At 40.8% G+C, this 16,998-nt stretch overlaps 2 protein-coding genes and 1 long non-coding RNA gene across 11 annotated transcripts in view; all 3 read right to left on the bottom strand.

Moving 5' to 3' along the window:
* Positions 1–5,505, bottom strand: part of ngfrb (nerve growth factor receptor b) — a 38,869-nt gene extending 33,364 nt beyond the window's left edge. Inside the window, exon 1 of the mRNA XM_017482901.3 lies at positions 5,079–5,505. Coding sequence (XP_017338390.1) covers positions 5,079–5,114 — 36 coding nt within the window. The 5' untranslated portion in view covers positions 5,115–5,505. The remainder of the gene's footprint in view (positions 1–5,078) is intronic.
* LOC108273581 (pancreatic secretory granule membrane major glycoprotein GP2) overlaps positions 1–16,998 on the bottom strand; it is a 200,006-nt gene that overhangs the window by 167,397 nt on the left and 15,611 nt on the right. The gene's annotated exons all lie outside the window — the stretch shown is intronic.
* On the bottom strand, positions 13,775–14,782 carry LOC124628834 (uncharacterized). 7 transcript variants are annotated; one of them, XR_006983548.2, is made up of 5 exons: positions 14,672–14,782; positions 14,493–14,570; positions 14,219–14,389; positions 14,033–14,086; positions 13,775–13,896 (listed from the first exon to the last, which is right to left on the bottom strand). It is a non-coding gene; the product is annotated as an uncharacterized LOC124628834 (long non-coding RNA). The 7 variants fall into 7 exon arrangements; XR_008397788.1 differs by having other exon boundaries at positions 14,276–14,389; XR_006983549.2 differs by having other exon boundaries at positions 14,305–14,389.

The raw sequence follows: 16,998 nt of genomic DNA, 5'->3' as shown, positions 1-16,998 counted from the left end.
AAATGATGATCAAATGTTCAAAGATGATCAAATGTTTGCTCTTCCAAATATGTTAATTAACTAACCAATTAACTAACTAATTGATTAATTAATGACTTACATAAAAATAGCATACTTAATAGTATACTAGCTATACAACTGTATAAGTATACTATCTATTGACGTAGAAAACAGAGTATACTAGCTGTAAACTGAAAGTGTACTTGACATAGTGTACTTCTATTTAAGTAGACTTAAGAAAAGATGGAGTAATAGCGGTAAACTGAAGAAAAAAAAGTACAGCTTGGTGTAATTCTCATACAAGATAAAAGTAAATTTAACATGTACTTGAGACTTAATGTACTTCCCTTCAAGTACACTGTACTTGTAAATCTTAGAAAAGATTGGTTACTAGCAGTAAATCATAAGTAAGTGTACTTGAGCTTTTACTGGACTATTTATTAGTCATTCAGTGCCCATTCATATATTCGTAGTAAACCTGACTATACTTAGTCTTAGCTCAAACCTCGGAATATACTTTTTAACCCTGATGAGATGTTTCCACAGCGATTGTTGCGTAACACACTGTAGTAAAATGCAGAACTATCATGTAGGAGTCAGATTTTTAAATATGACTCCTTCTGGCAAGGAAGGCCAGTAAGCGACGGTAAAGATTAATGATGTAGGTAATCTGTCGACAAGTGCTTGAGTGAAATGTGCCAAGTGGCCTCTTTTAGTTCAGGTGAGTGGCATTTTTCACTGAGAGAGAGAAATCAGATAAAACAAGCATTGTGCTTCCTCCAGGCATGTCTGAGTCAGCTGGATAAACCACAACGAGAGGCTAAAAAGGAAGACGGCGCCTTTGTCCAAATTTGCCATTCTTTACATTTCTAGCCTCTCACCCCGCTCTAGCCCTCTGGCGATCGTTCCAAGCTCAACTGACAGTCAAAAACTACCCGGTCACATGCAGTAAGTACTTCTTTTTGTTCTCGGGGAACCAGAACAAGGTCATAAAAAATGAGTTAGCGTGGCATTTGTATACAGACACGTGTTTCCGCCCACTCCGTCTGAGGAAGGTGTAATCTTCGTAATTGCATTTCCCCGTCAAAAAAATAATAATAATAATAATAATTTGTCTTACTTTCCTGAAAAATGGCACACAAGAAAACAAATAAGCGTCCCGTCTTTTTTATTAGCACGCAAATTAAATGAATGTAGCACAAGAGATTTCGGGCGTCATGAACTATTTGACGTTTCCTGACCTGACATATGAAATGTCTCCTCCCTACTTTTTATTCTTTGTTCAAGGAAAAAAAGGAGGAACTGTAGTGCGGAACTGTCTTAATCCCTAAACTCGACTTCACCTCTTTCCTTAATGTCTGTACATCGACTGAAAACAAACACATCTGCCGCCAGGTATTTCACGTTCAACCGCCTTGCCCCTGAGCCACCCTAAATTTCTCATGCGTACACACACACACACACACACACACATGTTGTTGTAGACGGCCCTGCCTCTGATATGGAGTTCTCCTATCTCAACAATTAAACAAATTACACCCAGAAACAAAACTGTAACTCTTGGTGACTTCTTCCAGAATATTACTACAGCCTCCCTCAGAGGACGATCCGACACCTCATACTGCAAAACGATCCGGCAGGGACAAGAGAAGAACAAGAAAGGTAAGAGCAGAAGAAAAGGCGGGAAGAATAAAGAGTCATTGGGAAGTGCCGATCACTGACGACTACCACACGATCCTGCAGTATCTTTAGCTGCAATGGCTGATCGAGTTTGGGAGTGCCATGGAGATGTTCAGAAACAGATAAGAAAAGTCAAAAGAATACACAGAACTTTAAGAACTAAAATGTATGTAGAAAAGATTGCTGTCAATGAAGCAACCAGTACACAAGTCTGCTTACTGGGAGAAAAACCACTTCCTGACCCACATGAACATGATCTAAGCAAAGCTCTAGCGTACATGTCAACTAAATTAATACCAAGTGTTTAAAAAAAAAAAGACGTTGTCCTGCTTTTGCTTGCATGTGTGATATGAAAATTGCAAGGTGATGGAACAACGAGATGCTGACAAACCTTGTTCTCCTATATGCTATACCTGACATACGACTGATTAAAAGTCACTGAGGCATTATGACGCCAACAGGTGGACTCAACCTGATATTGTGGGTTAGCCTAACATCCTGTGCTCAGTGACTGAAACACACACACACACACACATGCTTAAAGAAATGCTTATCAGATGTATACTCAATTTTATTTTTCTCTTTTCTGAAGGACAGCTCATAACCTGTCAACATTTAACTTGTTGCTAAGGATACCAATGATTCTGACGTTAAGGATCCAATGTGCCTCGGCTAAACTATATGTTATGTGTGAAACTGTTCGTCCTTTACCAAGAATTTCGTAGTGAAGACAGTTATTGTTAATTACTGCATTGATCATTGTTATCCTGCTTGAAACTATTCTGCAATAAAGCAAATCCACTTGGGTGGATATTTGTAAACTTTAGAAGTGACTGGTGAGTCCTCTTATTCTATGATAGACTGGTGACTAGAGTTTATTCTTTTCTTCATCAATTTGGACGGAAGAATAATACGCCTGAGGCGTAAGGCCGCTCCTGCCCCGGAGGCTCGGACCTCAACCTAAGTTACAAAGCTTCTCATTATGATGTAGACTTGAACATGGTTTATATTGTATACCAGGGAGCTAGTATGTTCTTTCCCAGATAGAGTAAGTATTTGGGGGGAATTTGTTGCATATTAGTGGAACCACTTCAACCTAATACGGTGCATACAACCACACAGACAGAGTAAATAACAACAATAAAAAAACCTGTTTACAGAACCAAAGATAGTGCGAAATAGGAGGCAAGTCACTCTAACATGTTTTAGGAAACATCTGTTCCCTTCTGTAGCGTGAGTACTTCAGAATATCATTGCTGTGCAAACAAACATTTGAGAAACATTTTATTGTTCAAGAATGTGTACAATGAACTAATGTTGAAAACGTGGACGATTTCTCACACTTGAATATGAACATGCACCTACATGTGTACATTAGGCTATTGCAACCCTGCACCACAGGGACCTACCCCGGTGCTAGGAGGTACAATACTCGGGGGAATGTCTGGAGGTAAGGTGCTATCTGAAAAGGCAACATGGGTGTGTAATCCCTCCGAAAGAGGATCCGTGGTACATCAAGTGGAGCTTGGTGTCATGGAATTTAGCATTGGTACCAAACCAATAGCTGAAACACCGTCCAACATCTTGCTGACTTGATCTCAGACACTTTCTTAGAAAAGGATAGCGACTATGACCAAGTCGTCCCTTAAGAATGCAATACATGGCCAAAGGTGTGTGTCACCCTTTTTATCATCACACCTTTTTATTGAACATCCAACTCCAGATTTGGTGGAGGCAGATGATTCAGGGTCAGTTCGTCTGCCACAATAAAATGCCACAAAGTTGCTCAGAATTGAAGAAACACACAAGCAAGTGGCAAGACATCATTTAATTATTAAAATGTAACTTGAAAACATCTGTGTGCAATTAAAAAATAACACTCCATCACCTGCACGGTCTGTATTGGAAGCACACCAGTTTCCCTGCCAAAACTCAATTGCTGAGAAGTCAGAATAACTCTTCTATGAGGAAGAGTTCCTGCCTTTTTCAGGGTTCTATACTGTCCGGGGAACGAAAAACTTCTATCCGACTCCTGCCCTTCCAAGACCCAAGAATTCCATCCTGAGAATCTCAAGCTCCATCTCACATCCTGAGGCCCGCAAGATCCCACTTCCCTCCTGAAGATCTCAAGTTCTTCCTTTCATTCAAAGCATCTCAATCTCCAGCTTCCATCCTGAGGATCTCAAGCTCCTACTTTCATCATGAGGATCAGAAGCTGCTGCTTGACATTCTGAGAATCACAGGCTTCTACTTCAGACCTTCAAGCAACTTACATCCAGAGGATCCCAAGCTCTCCTGCTTCTCCTGCCATCACAGCACAACCCCAATCTCAAACTCTTCCATTCATCCTGTATCCTACTCGTGTACATTTACACACAAGAAGAGCATATTAACTAACATCAAATCATATCCATTACACGGATTACTGCACTTTTAGATCTGGAATACACCGTCATGGTTAAATCACTTCTTTTTATTTTACGTTTACAACATTTACAGGATTTTTCTGCATATGATTACAAGCACCCTGTTCACACTCATTTTTCATTAGGCTCATTTTTACTAAAAGTCATAAAGGTGAAGATGAGGATTAAGGGCGAGGTGTGAGTTTTGCGCCTTGTCTTACATCAGGGGTGTCCAATCTTATCCTCAAAGGGCAAGTGTGGGTGCAGGTTTTTATTCCAATCAAACAGGAGCCACACCTGATCCCAAACATTTAATCAGCTGAGCTTGGCTTTCAATAGACTCTGCTTGGTTGGAATGGAAACCTGCACCCTTTATGGATAAGATTGGACCCCCCTGTGTTACATCATCACGTGTATGAAATTAAACTGGAGTGAAATTCACCACAGCCGTTGCATATTTTCTTTCAGAGCTCACTTGGTCGTGTGGACTCTGTCCAAGTGCACCAGCCTCAAATAAATCTGCAAGGATCTGCATTTCAAAACGCACCACCATAGAAAATCACATAAAAAACTTTATTATTATTATTATTATTATTATTATTAATAATAATAATAATAATAATAATAATAATAATAATAATAATAATAATAATAATAATTAACACCTATTCTGGAAAAATATACCCTGGAAAAAAGATTGGTAACAATTTACCAAAAATAAATAAATAATAAATAAAAGTATAATTGCTTAAATCCCTTTGGAAATTGTTAGCAAACTTTTGTGCACGTGAATGTTACGCGTTGCAGTGTTTGACACTGCGCGTGCTTTGCTTGATTGCACGCGCGTCGTTCTAGTTTTCACGTCAAAACCTGTAACCACGCACGCAGCTAAATAACCAACACTACACTACACGCACGCACGCGCGCACACATACGCACACGCACAAACCCACACACACACACGCGCGCGCACAGAGAAAGTTGAGCGCTTACCACTCCGAACACTGCCGCGAGCACTGCAGCGTACATGTTTAAGTTCTTTGCGCGTCCTCTGAAGTGCACGCGGACTCTAACCAGGAAATGAAAACTGATGATGATGATGATGATGATGATGATGGTGATGATGATGATGATGATGAATCACTGGTGCACGTGAGGCGTTGATGTGAGCATTACTGCGATGTTTACACGCTCTTTTCTGTGTTAGTTAACGCACGCACGCACGCGCGCGCTCTCCGGCTTACAGTTCTCCACTGGCCGCGAGCTCCGAGACGCGCGCTCATTGATGTCCAAAAGTGAAAAGACGAAGAGTGTGTGTGTGAGAGAGAGAGAGAGAGAGAGAGAGAGAGAGAGAGAGAGAGAGAGGAGACGCGCGCGCTCGTTACGCGCAGAACAGGAGAGTGAGGGAGTGACGGCTCAGGGGACCGAGCGAGTGAATAGAGAGGAAATGATCCGGCACTCCTCTTTTCTCTCCTCCCCCCCCCCCCCCCCCCCCCCCCCCCCTCTCTCTCTCTCTCTCTCTCTCTCTCTCTCTCTCTCTGTCATGTTGTCACTTTCTCATCTTCTCGGTCTTTCTGCCCCATTCTGTCGTTTCCTTTCATCTTCTCTCTCTCTCTCACTCTCATGTTCTTTGTGTCTTTCTTCCTTTTCTTCCTCTTTTCTGTACATCAGTCTCATCTGTCTTTCCTGTCCCTCTCTGTTTCTCCCCTGCCTCCTTCTCAAGCACTACCTCTTTACATCTTTTCTGTCTCTCTTTCAGGTGTTGTCTCTTTCTTCTCTTCTGTCTTTCCGTCCCATTGTGCCACCTTTTCGCGCTCTCTCTTTCTCTCTTTTTCTTAAAAGAGGAGTGAGAGGGGATAGACAGAGGGTGGTTGGTGTTGGGTCCGATGCTGCTACAGGTGTTCGTGTTAGTGCTAACAGTCAGGGCTTCAACCATGGTACAGAAAAGAGAAAGAGAGGGGTAGGGCAGAGAATGGGAAAGGGAAGAAAGTGACAGAGGGAGAGAGAGAGAGAGTGAGGGGGTAGATACAGCATTATTGGACCCAACACCATTTCTGCTGTCGTTCACTCCCAGGCCTATCTGTCTATCCCCTCTCACTCCTCTTTTTATGTCTTTTCTGGTGCTCTTTCCAATTTTCTCTCTCTCTCTCTTTCTCTCATTCTCTATCTCTGTTTGTCTTCCTGTCTTCTTTATGACCCTCTAGCCTCTGTCCATATTCTCTCTTCTTTTTCTTCTTCTTCTCTGTCTCATTCTGCCTCCTTCTCTTTTCTCTTTTTCTCCCTTTCTTTTTATATCCTTTCTGTCCCCTTCTCCACTTCTGTCTCTTTTTCAGTCACATCCCCTCCCTTTCTCACTTTCTTTCTGTCCAACCTCAGTCTTTTTTTTTTTTTTGATGGTTTCCCTACCCGTTCCTGCCTCCATCTTTCCTTTTCGCTTTCTTTTATCTCTCTTCTGTTTTCTTTCTTCCTCTTTCTCTCCTGACATTTCTCTGTTTTCTCACTCTTACTGTTCTTTTTGTCTCTACTCACCAGTAAGGACTGGGATATTGTGTTTTATCGGCAAAATGAATCCGCTTTAAGGACAAGAACTGGAGAATGAGAGTGGATGAGCTGACAAAGTACACAAAATCCAGTCTGATCAAGACAAATGATGTTTTCAATGAGACTAATGGCTATAGCCAGAGGAACCCTCATAATGCTCCTAACAGAGCTTGTAAATGATGATGACGGTGCATAAAGGCATCGCTGAGTGAAATGGACGCGGGACTGAAACCAAACAGCTGAGCCCCAAATTGCTTTCTGCTGGATACACAATATTATGTACATGTACTGGCACCCTTTTAGTCAATACTTTGTGCTACCTCCCTTTACCAAGATAACAGCTCTGAGTCTTCTCCTATAACGCTGATGAGGTTGGAGAATACATGGCGAGGGATCTGAGAGCGTTCCTCCATACAGAATCTCTCCAGATCCTTCACATCTCGAGGTCCACGCTGGTGGACTCTCCTCTTCAGTTCACCCCACAGGTGTTCTATGGGGTTCAGGTCAGGGGACTGGGATGGTCAGGGCAGGATCTTGATTTTGTGGTCAGTAAACCATTTTTGTGTTGATTTTGATGATGTTTTGGATCATTGTCCTGCTGCATTTGATCTTTCTGTCAGAGGCAGTCAGGTTTTCATTTAATATCTGTTAATATTTGATAGAGTCCATGATGCCATGTATCCTAACAAAATGTCCAGGTCCTCTGGCAGAAAAACAGCCCCAAAACATTAAAGATCCTCCTCCATATTTAACCGTGGGCATGAGGTACTTTTCCATACGGCTACCTCTCTGTGTGCTCCAAAACCACCTCTGTGTTTATTACCAAAAAGATCTATTCTGGTTTCATCTGACCATAGAACCCGATCCCATTTGAAGTTCCAGTAGTGTCTGCACACTGAAGACACTCGAGTTTGTTTTTGGATGAGAGTAGAGGCTTTTTTCTTGAAACCTTCCAAACAGCTTGTGGTGATGTAGGTGACTTCAGATTGTAGTTTTGGAGACTTTCTGACCCCAAGACACAACTAACTTCTGCAGTTCTCCAGCTGTGATCCTTGGAGATGTTTTATCCACTCGAACCGTCCTCTTCACAGTGCGTTGAGACGATATAGACACACGTCCAATTCCAGGTCGATTCATAACATTTCCAGTGGACTGGAACTTCTTAATTATTGCCCTGATGGTGGAAATGGGCGTTTTCAATGCTCGTGGTATTTTCTTATAGACACGCCCCATTGTGTGAAGCTCAACAACCTTTTGCTGCACATCACAGCTATATTCCTCGTTCTTACCCATTGTTATGAATGACTAACGCTGTGTCTGAAACCGTTCCCTATCTCCTATACAGTGCACTATAATCGAGTGTCGGCCATTTTGTAGTGGTGTCCTAATTCGGAGTGAACAACTTAATTCCCTACGTTCATAAACTCGTTTATACCCACATTGCACTCTGATTTTGAGAGGACAGTCGATGTACACTCGCCAACGCACTATTTCCCATACTCCAACGCAAAACGGCGATAGAACGCAAAAAAATAAACCAGAGGCGGCAACTTTTACAAATGTAAGCGCAACTTCTCTTAATTAAAATACATCTGGATCGAGATGTTTCCAAGTGAAATGATACAGATTATCGATTGATTGTCTTCTTTTCGTTCACTTCTTCCCTTCTTGACCCACTCGCTATATAGGGGAACGTGAGTGAGTGAACGAGCGAGCGGCTTCAGACACAGTGTAAGGGAATTTGGCCTGTGTTACCTCATATTGATACCCCTGTGAAACAGGAAGTCATAGTTGAACAATTTCCTATTCCTAGTCATTAAGCTGTACTAAAAAAAAAAATCAATGGGAATATACTTCAGATATATTTTTTCTCATATTAATTCATAGTTCTGTTGTTAATTGTTGCACACCTATATTTAAAAAGATATATTTTTTTTGGATAGACTTGTGTTGTGTTTGCAATGGTTTGCTATCCATAAGAGCAGAGCATGTAGTAATAACTCCTGTAACAATTAGATGTAATGAAAAATGTACGTGTGAAAGTGTGTGAAACATCACATTTGACACGTGAGGTTTTCTAACCTGCAGTTAGACACCCTTCGTAAAGTATATAAGAGAGCTGAATCCCAAATGCACTGCTGTTCAACACATAGTGCACTATGTAGGTGTAGAAACCTTCATACCGTACTCTACTATACTATAATGCGCACAGTCCCTAATGGCTCACTAATGGAAATTTACTGCATTACCTACCGTCTATTGCTTTTTATACTGTATGTAATATTGTTAGTGGACATACTGTATATTACAGAACCCCAGAGTGTAGAAGTCTTTATTTTGACTAATGTCAGTGCTGCATTCATAGAAAATAAGTATAATTCTCATTACAGATCTACCATATTATTGGAATTCCTTGGTGAATGTAGACTCCGGTGTGATCTAAGAAAAGTAAATAAGTGCACATAGGGTTGTGTTTCCTCTGACCTGATTCTCCGACCTTTCTCCTGGTCCATTCCTCTTCTGCACTCCATTACAGGGAAACTGTTTCCAGGCCCAGCTGTAACTGCTTTTCTTCCCCACGTTTTCTGATTTAAAGCTGCACCTCTTTTAGGCTGTATTTTTTTATTTTTTTTTTAAACATTCCTTCTGGCACTGTCTGTCCTGAAGTAAATCACCAGCATTGATAACGCTTGCCATAAAGGATTTTTCTGGAAATCTGCTGTTTTGAGATGATACATTCTAGTAGAGGTTTAATGGCGACGCTGTAAAGCGTTTCTACAGGAGGCAGATATTTACAGTACTGTGTTATGAACTAATATTGATCTGTATTTTACATATCATTGTGTCCGAGTCATATCCAGGTTGTGTTCCTGCCAAGCGGCCAGTGTTCCGGATCCACCGTGACCCTGACTAGAAGAAAGTGCTTTCTTAAAATGACTGGAAGTTACGTTAGAAGTTAGAAGATCTCTGCACGGGCGTCCCATCCAGGCTGTATTCCCATCTCCTGTCCATTGTTCCCACACATACAGTTTTATAGGAACCACACGTTCGATTGCACTTCCATTACAGATCACCAGAAACCAAGTGCAAATCTCTGATGTTTTCCATCAGGTGATAGGAATTAGCTTAATGGTTTTCTTCAGATTCTTAAAGATTTCCATAAGGGATTTCCTGATTACTATTAAACACCATCAGAACCAGTAGGATCTCACTCATGGGTAGGTGATTACCATCCAACACGTTCCAGTCGCACCAGAAACACCTTCAACGTGTTTAATAATGTTTTGAGCTATTAGGGAGTCGATTCGTAATGGTGATCCAAACACAATGTATTAAACATACAGTGAAACATTTGTAAGAAAAGTATTCATTCAGTCTTTTTTTTTTTTACTGGTAACTTGAAGAAGGCTCCTGAATCGTCTGGGAAAATGAATGAAAGCGCTGTTGGATTAGTGCGCCATCTTGCGGTAGGAATAATAGCAAAGAAAATGGGAAACGGCACTTACTGGCACAAACACATATTGTGGGTGTTTATGATAATGAACTCTAGTGATGGGAATTCCAGCTCTTATCATTCGGATCTTTTTTTCTTCTTTTCTCATTGAATTGACTGAAACATCCTTTTCCAAGAGGTGTCCATTAATGGCTATGAAAAATATTTTTACATTTCAGTTTCAGTCAACCTTATTACCTGAACATATTCACCAAACTTATGGACATAAAGTAAACTATATATATATATATATATATATATATATATATATATATATATATATATATATATATATATATATATATCTTCTTTTAAAAGAATGTATTTAATATCATTAGCATGGATGCTAGTCAGCTGCATTTTATGTATTTGCTAATTCTGTGCTTAGAAAACAAAATTAACCCTATTACATATTTAAGATCAAAATCCGAGAGAGAGAGAGAGAGAGAGAGAGAGAGAGAGAGAGAGAGAGAGAGAGAGAGATTGTTAAATGCACTTTTGTTCAGGTAAACTTGTCAAAAATCATGCAAAACATTAACGACTGCTAATCAGTCTCGCTAACTAGCCAGCGAATTTGGCGAACAAAAGTCTCATTAGCTGCGTTTACATGGACAACAATAATCAACTCTTAACCCGATTAAGACCATACTTTGATTAAGAAACTACCATGTAAACAGCCATTTTAATCACCTTAATCTAATTAAGGTCATAATCGAATTAAGACAGGTGGAGTACTCTTGTTTTAGTCGCATTATGGACGTGTATTACAGACATGTAAACAGCTTAATCACATTATGAATGTCGTGTGACAGTTTTCACTGCATTTTGCGACAGGACACGATCACACACGGCAGGGCTCAACCGTTTTACGGCAAACAAGAGAGTTCGGCCGCGTCCCAAACCGCATACTTGCCTACTGTAGGCCTGTAGTGGGGAAAAATACATGTATCTCGGCTACTATATAGACGGTGAGTACGTGGTTTGGGACGCAGCCCACGGCTTCAAGCAGTTCTCTATTAGCACGTACAGCATGATTTGTATAGCATGATTTGATGAACTGCACTTAAAGCGTTCGTTAAAAAATGAAAAATAAAAACACCCAAAACTGTATTCGGTACCATAACGAAGACGAACCGTATGTTGATACGTGAAATTCTGGAGGGAGTCGGACGGCGTGGCGCGGTGACGTAATGACGTGGGCTGTTCATCTAATTATGTTCTATAACATGTAAAACGGGAACATGACAGGAGTATTCTAAAAGCGACTCATGTAAACACCTTAATCACAATATTATCTTAAGCAGAGTAAGGTCAATAATTAGATTACTGCTGTCCGTGTAAACGTAGTCACTGTTATGGTCAACTCATTTGCAAACTTTCGTAGCGAAAGCGAAGAATAAAATTAATTGCGCTACATGTAACTTACATTTGTTTTCTATGGCCATTTAATTTCTTGCTTTCTATATAGGAAGGTGTGTGTGTGTTTAAAATTCTGTTTCAAACCACCAAAGTCTAAATGCTAGCCTAATTTCGAGAACATGCCTTCTGTCTGGAATAAATTCACCCTCTGTCTTCCTTTATCTGTGAAACAATCTCTCAAACCCTGACCTCATGAGCTCCAGTTGTTGCCAAAAGGCCTGAACAATTAGTTGGTGTGTGTGTGTGTACAAGTGTGAGGAACAGATTTATGTTCATTAAAGAGTTCTTTATGTGATGAGCAGCGACTTGCCCTCTCGTTTAAACAGTGAGAAGAGTGTGACTGGAGTTTTGTGGAACAATCGGCTCCTTTGAAACTGCCGTGACACCATGTCAGGAAATTAATGACTTTGCGATACACAGACGCACGTTCTCCCAGAGGTTCAGAGCCTCTTAAACTCTCAGGATTGTTCGGAGCAGCTACACTGAGCTCCCATACACTTTTCCATCCAGAGAACAGGGATGCATGTTAATCACATCCTCTCAGCACACTGTATTCTGACATCTGGGCCAGAAAAGAAAACCTGCCAGCTAAAACCCTGCAAATGGTTAGCTTTTCTTCTCCCCCCCGCTCCTCAGACAGAACTTTGTCCTTTTGAATGTTTACACAGCTTGCTTTAAAAGAATACTTTAATGGAAAATCGGTTATGTTCCTTATGCTTCAAAAGTTCAAAGCAGTGAGTGCTGCTCTCAGAAAGGTTCTTCCAGGGTTCCTTAAAATGGCTCTGAAATTAAGTGTTATGGACACCAGAACAACCATATCTCTAGAAAAGAAAATTCATCCAGTTAAACTCACTTTAGAATGAACACCACCCTCAGGATCGTGTTTTGAGCTACAGTAAACATAAAACATGGTTCACCAGTTTTCCCAGCCATTGCTTGGAGGAGAATAAAATGGTTGGCATTTGTTTGGAGGAGGGCGAAGTAGTTCAGGTAAGTTGGCAGAGGGGAGTTTTACCAACTTGGGGCTGTTCAATACTAGAATGTTGCTACTTCATACTGATGATCATCCTTGTTAAAGTGGACCAGTGTGGGTAAAGCCATTCTCCTTACATGGCTAGGATATGTGGTGCATCTCAAAGCAGTTGAAAACTCCATCACTGACTTCTCACTTCAAAAGGAAGTGTGCAAGTCAACATACAAAATAAGATCACAGCACTCAGCATGTTTCATGGCACCTTTAGGGGATCATGGGTTAAGGGGTCCTGGCTTCCTTTGATAGGAAACCATGGTTTAATATCAGATTGCAGCAAAATCCATTATGTGCTGGGGAAATGAGACTATTAAAACACATTCTTTCCAAACAATGTGGATTTGACTTTCATTACCACTGTAACAGTTGCATGACTTTGTTCTAGCTCACAGATTGAATTGTGTAAGCAAGATGAGAGATAAGTGGGAACATTAACAGTGAAGTAAAGGGGAGGGGGCAGGCACAAACTAAAAACATTCTTTACCTCAGTACAGATTGGGTCTTGTTAAAAGCATTGACTTGCCATTCATTTGATTTTACCAGTCACCAGACCTAGATTGACATTTCCCCCACACTTTCCACTTAACCATTATTGTTTAAGCTCAAGTCAAAGTTCTTTACACAGAAAACTAAAGCCCCAACACATACTTTAGCACAAGTGGTTTCACAAATCTACAGAAATCTACTGTACGGCCAGAAAGTGTCTCCATTCCATCACCAATAACTCTGCTTAAAAAATAAATAAATAAAAAAATTAAAAAAAAAAAGCTAAAGCCAGCCCAAGCTCCAGACTGGTCTCCCAGCCTGGTCATAGCTGGGAAAGTCAGCTGACCCACTATTGAGAAGTATCTGAACACCAGCTTGGCCAGGCTGAGAGACCAGCTTAAACAACTACATCCAGCTTAAACCAGCAGAGACAAACTTAGGCTGGTTTTAACCCCCCCACAGTAAGGAAATCTTTAGCATATGCAGCTAAACCTTATGTATATTTTTAAAGAGTCCACTTGGACCAGATGCAAAATGCTCTATAGACAATATTGTATAAAGGAATTTTATCATTCACTTGAGTAGTTTGATAACCCCTGCACTAGTGTACTAGTGCTCATTTCCACTGGGAAGAGCAACAACCTTGGCACTAAACACAAGCATGCTGGAGAAGTTCATGGAGTTGAGACGTGGCCAAGAGAAAGACGAGCCAGCAAGACATTTTCAGGAATTTGATATTTATTCAGAGCCATACATTCATCTGAGGAATCGTCCGTGAACTCGTGCACAGACCAAGCGAGGCAACAGAGTCGAGAGATGGAATATCCCTCAGCACCCCTTTCCTAGAGAGAAAAAAAAAAAAAAAAAAAAGCATTTTTTTAAACTGAAAAGTTGTACATTAGAGATTACTTCCTACTTCAATTATTAAAGTTACTTCCATCCTGAACACTTTCCCTGTATTAGAGAAGTTAGTTTTACCTCAGACTGTTGCAAAGTGCTGACACTGACAGAAGGAGTCTCCAATGTTAAACACTTCCATGCAAAAAATCATACAAATAAGCACATTAATATAAACCTGTGATTTACAGCTGCTGTTATAGAACAATCAAGACCTTCTGACCAACCAGAAGCCAGCAGCACTGTATAGAATAAAATGGCACCCACTAAAAGGTTCCAGCTATGAACATTTATGGCACTTGTTTGAGCAGGTTTAGAGAGTACCTTCCCCCCCTCAACATCCAGGGTCACACCTCCAGCATTACTAATCCAGATCCTGCAGCCAATTCATTTCCATCCCAGAGCATCACTTTCACAGGGTGATTGAAGCATGGGAATCTACATACACAAAAGGAAGACAGAGAGACAAAGACAGAACAACCCTCAGAGTAGGGAAGGGTTCAGTCATGCAACAGTTTACACGGTCATCACGTGCACCCACGTGGCTCAGGTTCCACGGATCGCGCTAGGACGACACCAGCTTCCCTCCCATGCTCGTGCGCCACTGGAGAACCAAACGCTACGACACAAGAGAGAGTTTATGAAGCTGTGCATGTAATTACAGCCCGAGGAGAGAGAGGGAAATAAAAAGCATGTTGGCAGAGCCAAGTTGAAACTTACAGTGTGAGACAACAGCAAAGAAGATGGTGAAAACAGACAGGCTCGAGACGCACATCATGGCACATCAATATAGGCGCGCGCGCACACACAGAGATAAGGGCCCCCTCGGAAAGTGCAATAAATAACGGAGTAGGTCATCATCTCACCTGACATGAATTCACCACACCTGTTCATCGTTAGGCGCTGTGAGCCAATCTGCGCGCGTCTGGCGACACCTAGCGGCTGTTAGTAGGCTGTTGCACAAAATGTTTGGATTCACTGTTTGGCCCCAAACCGCGTGCCAGATATATCTCTATATCTTTATACCAATATTATAAAATCTTGTGCTCCAGATAATTTAAAAGTTAAAATCAATATGTTAAATGAATTAGTTCCTAGTAGGTAGGCCTAATGATTGTGTAAAAAGGGGGTGGGAGAGATCACAGGTGCAAATAAATGAATCATATAAAACATTACATGTGAAGCTAAATGAACTGCCTGGAGTGGGTGAAAAAAAAAAAGTCATGAGAAAAATAAATCACGTGGAAAAAATGAACCATGGGGGAAAAAATCATATGAAAATTAATGAATCGTCTTTAATCGTGTCGTGTTTTTTTTAATCATTTGAAAATAAACTAACGATGTGTGTAAAAAAAATATATAAAAATAAATGAATCGTATAAAAAAATAATAATAATTACACTGAAATAAACAAATCATGTGGAATAAAAGCACATGCTCTACACACATAACATGCCAAGTGTCTAAAAACCATGTAAGGTTTGTGTCACTGTACTCTATGGGTATAAATAAATAAATAAATAAATAAATAATTGTGGTGATAATGGTGACTGATGAATCAGGTAGCTGGATAAAAGGAAACATTATTTGAATCATGATCTGCGAGATTTCTATTTAATATCAGCAACATCAGGTCTATTTTTTTGTGGTGGTTTTATAGTTATACAACCGGAAACAGAAAAGGGTTTTATTGGGATTTTATGTCAGTGACTGGATAAAGAGTGCATTATTCAGGCCAAGGATAATTCTACAGGAGCTGGAAAGAGCCACCGGTCAAATGAGACAAGCCGTTCACAGGACACGGCGTGGTCACTCCTCAAAGCTGGTCAGATGTCCAAAGCCTTTACTGCTGAGCTACCACCGCCACTCAAATCTCAAAGTCCAGTTCAGTTCCAGGTTGAAGCGATTTATAAAAAGGGGTGAGTACTTTTGCACGGCACAGTAGATGCATACTGTACGATCATGACAAGCGAGAGCAGAATCCAAACTCATTTCCAACTCAAGACCGTAAAGCTACAGAGACAATGTCGTCTTTTGAAGCATGAAGGAAACCTGCAGAGCCCTCATCACACACAGGGTATTTAATCAGGTCGAATACGTGGTTTACTGTAAGCGCAGCACATCCGCGGTGTTGTTCAACAGAAAGGACGAAAAGTCAAACCTGGTTCAAACATAAACAATAATACAAGTTTGCAAATGTTACAAGTTTCTGCCTGGCCAAACGATTTCCCGTGTTGCAGATCAGATGGCGACGGAGGGAAAGCGTAAAGGCCAAGGAAGGAAAACAGAGGCCATGTTTTGTAAACACCAGAAGACTTGAATGATTACATTTGAATCTCTGAACACTGGGGTAAGAAAACAACAATCGGATTTATTTAACACTTATTTAATGGAAGGAGTCTCCAGTGTCAAACTACAGTTGTGGTCAGAATGATTCGACCCCCATTGCACATCAGGTTTATTGTCAGAATGTACAGACTTTCAGCTGTTTGCAATGAACAAATCAAACAAGAGCGACTGAAATAGTTTGACACAACGAATACTTCAAGTGGTTTCCCCAAATTCAACTGAAAATGCAACTTGTAATGATTTCTCCAGTCTCAAAATTATTCACCCCCCGAATAGAATCCCTCACAACAGCACACATATGCAAAACAGGTGTTGTATCAAGCACACCTGATGCAACTAAACAAGGAATTTATTAGCTGCAGCAGGTGTGCTTGAACTGGAACACATGAAATACCTGAACTGGCTAGGGGTAGAAAATTAATGAAATACCTGGACGGGGCAGAAAAAGGAAGATATCAATGGCTGCAAGCAGATTTCTGAGAAGGCAGGTTGTGAAAAACCGTCGAGTGACTTGGTGTAACAGGCACTGAGGTTTCAGTGAGCGCAGTAAGGCGCGTACTAAATGCTGAAGGTTTCCATGCCAGAACTCCAAGACGTTCACCACTACTGACCCAAAAGCACAAGAAAAGTCACTCAGAATCATATAAATAATCCACAGAAGTTTTGGGATTCTGTTCTGTGGAGCGATGGAACTTTTC

This window comes from Ictalurus punctatus, chromosome 13 (assembly GCF_001660625.3).
Source record: "Ictalurus punctatus breed USDA103 chromosome 13, Coco_2.0, whole genome shotgun sequence".
In the NCBI taxonomy this organism is placed as follows: domain Eukaryota; kingdom Metazoa; phylum Chordata; class Actinopteri; order Siluriformes; family Ictaluridae; genus Ictalurus; species Ictalurus punctatus.
The sequence above is the reverse complement of the archived record's forward strand: the minus strand, read 5'-3'. Positions and strand labels throughout refer to the sequence as shown.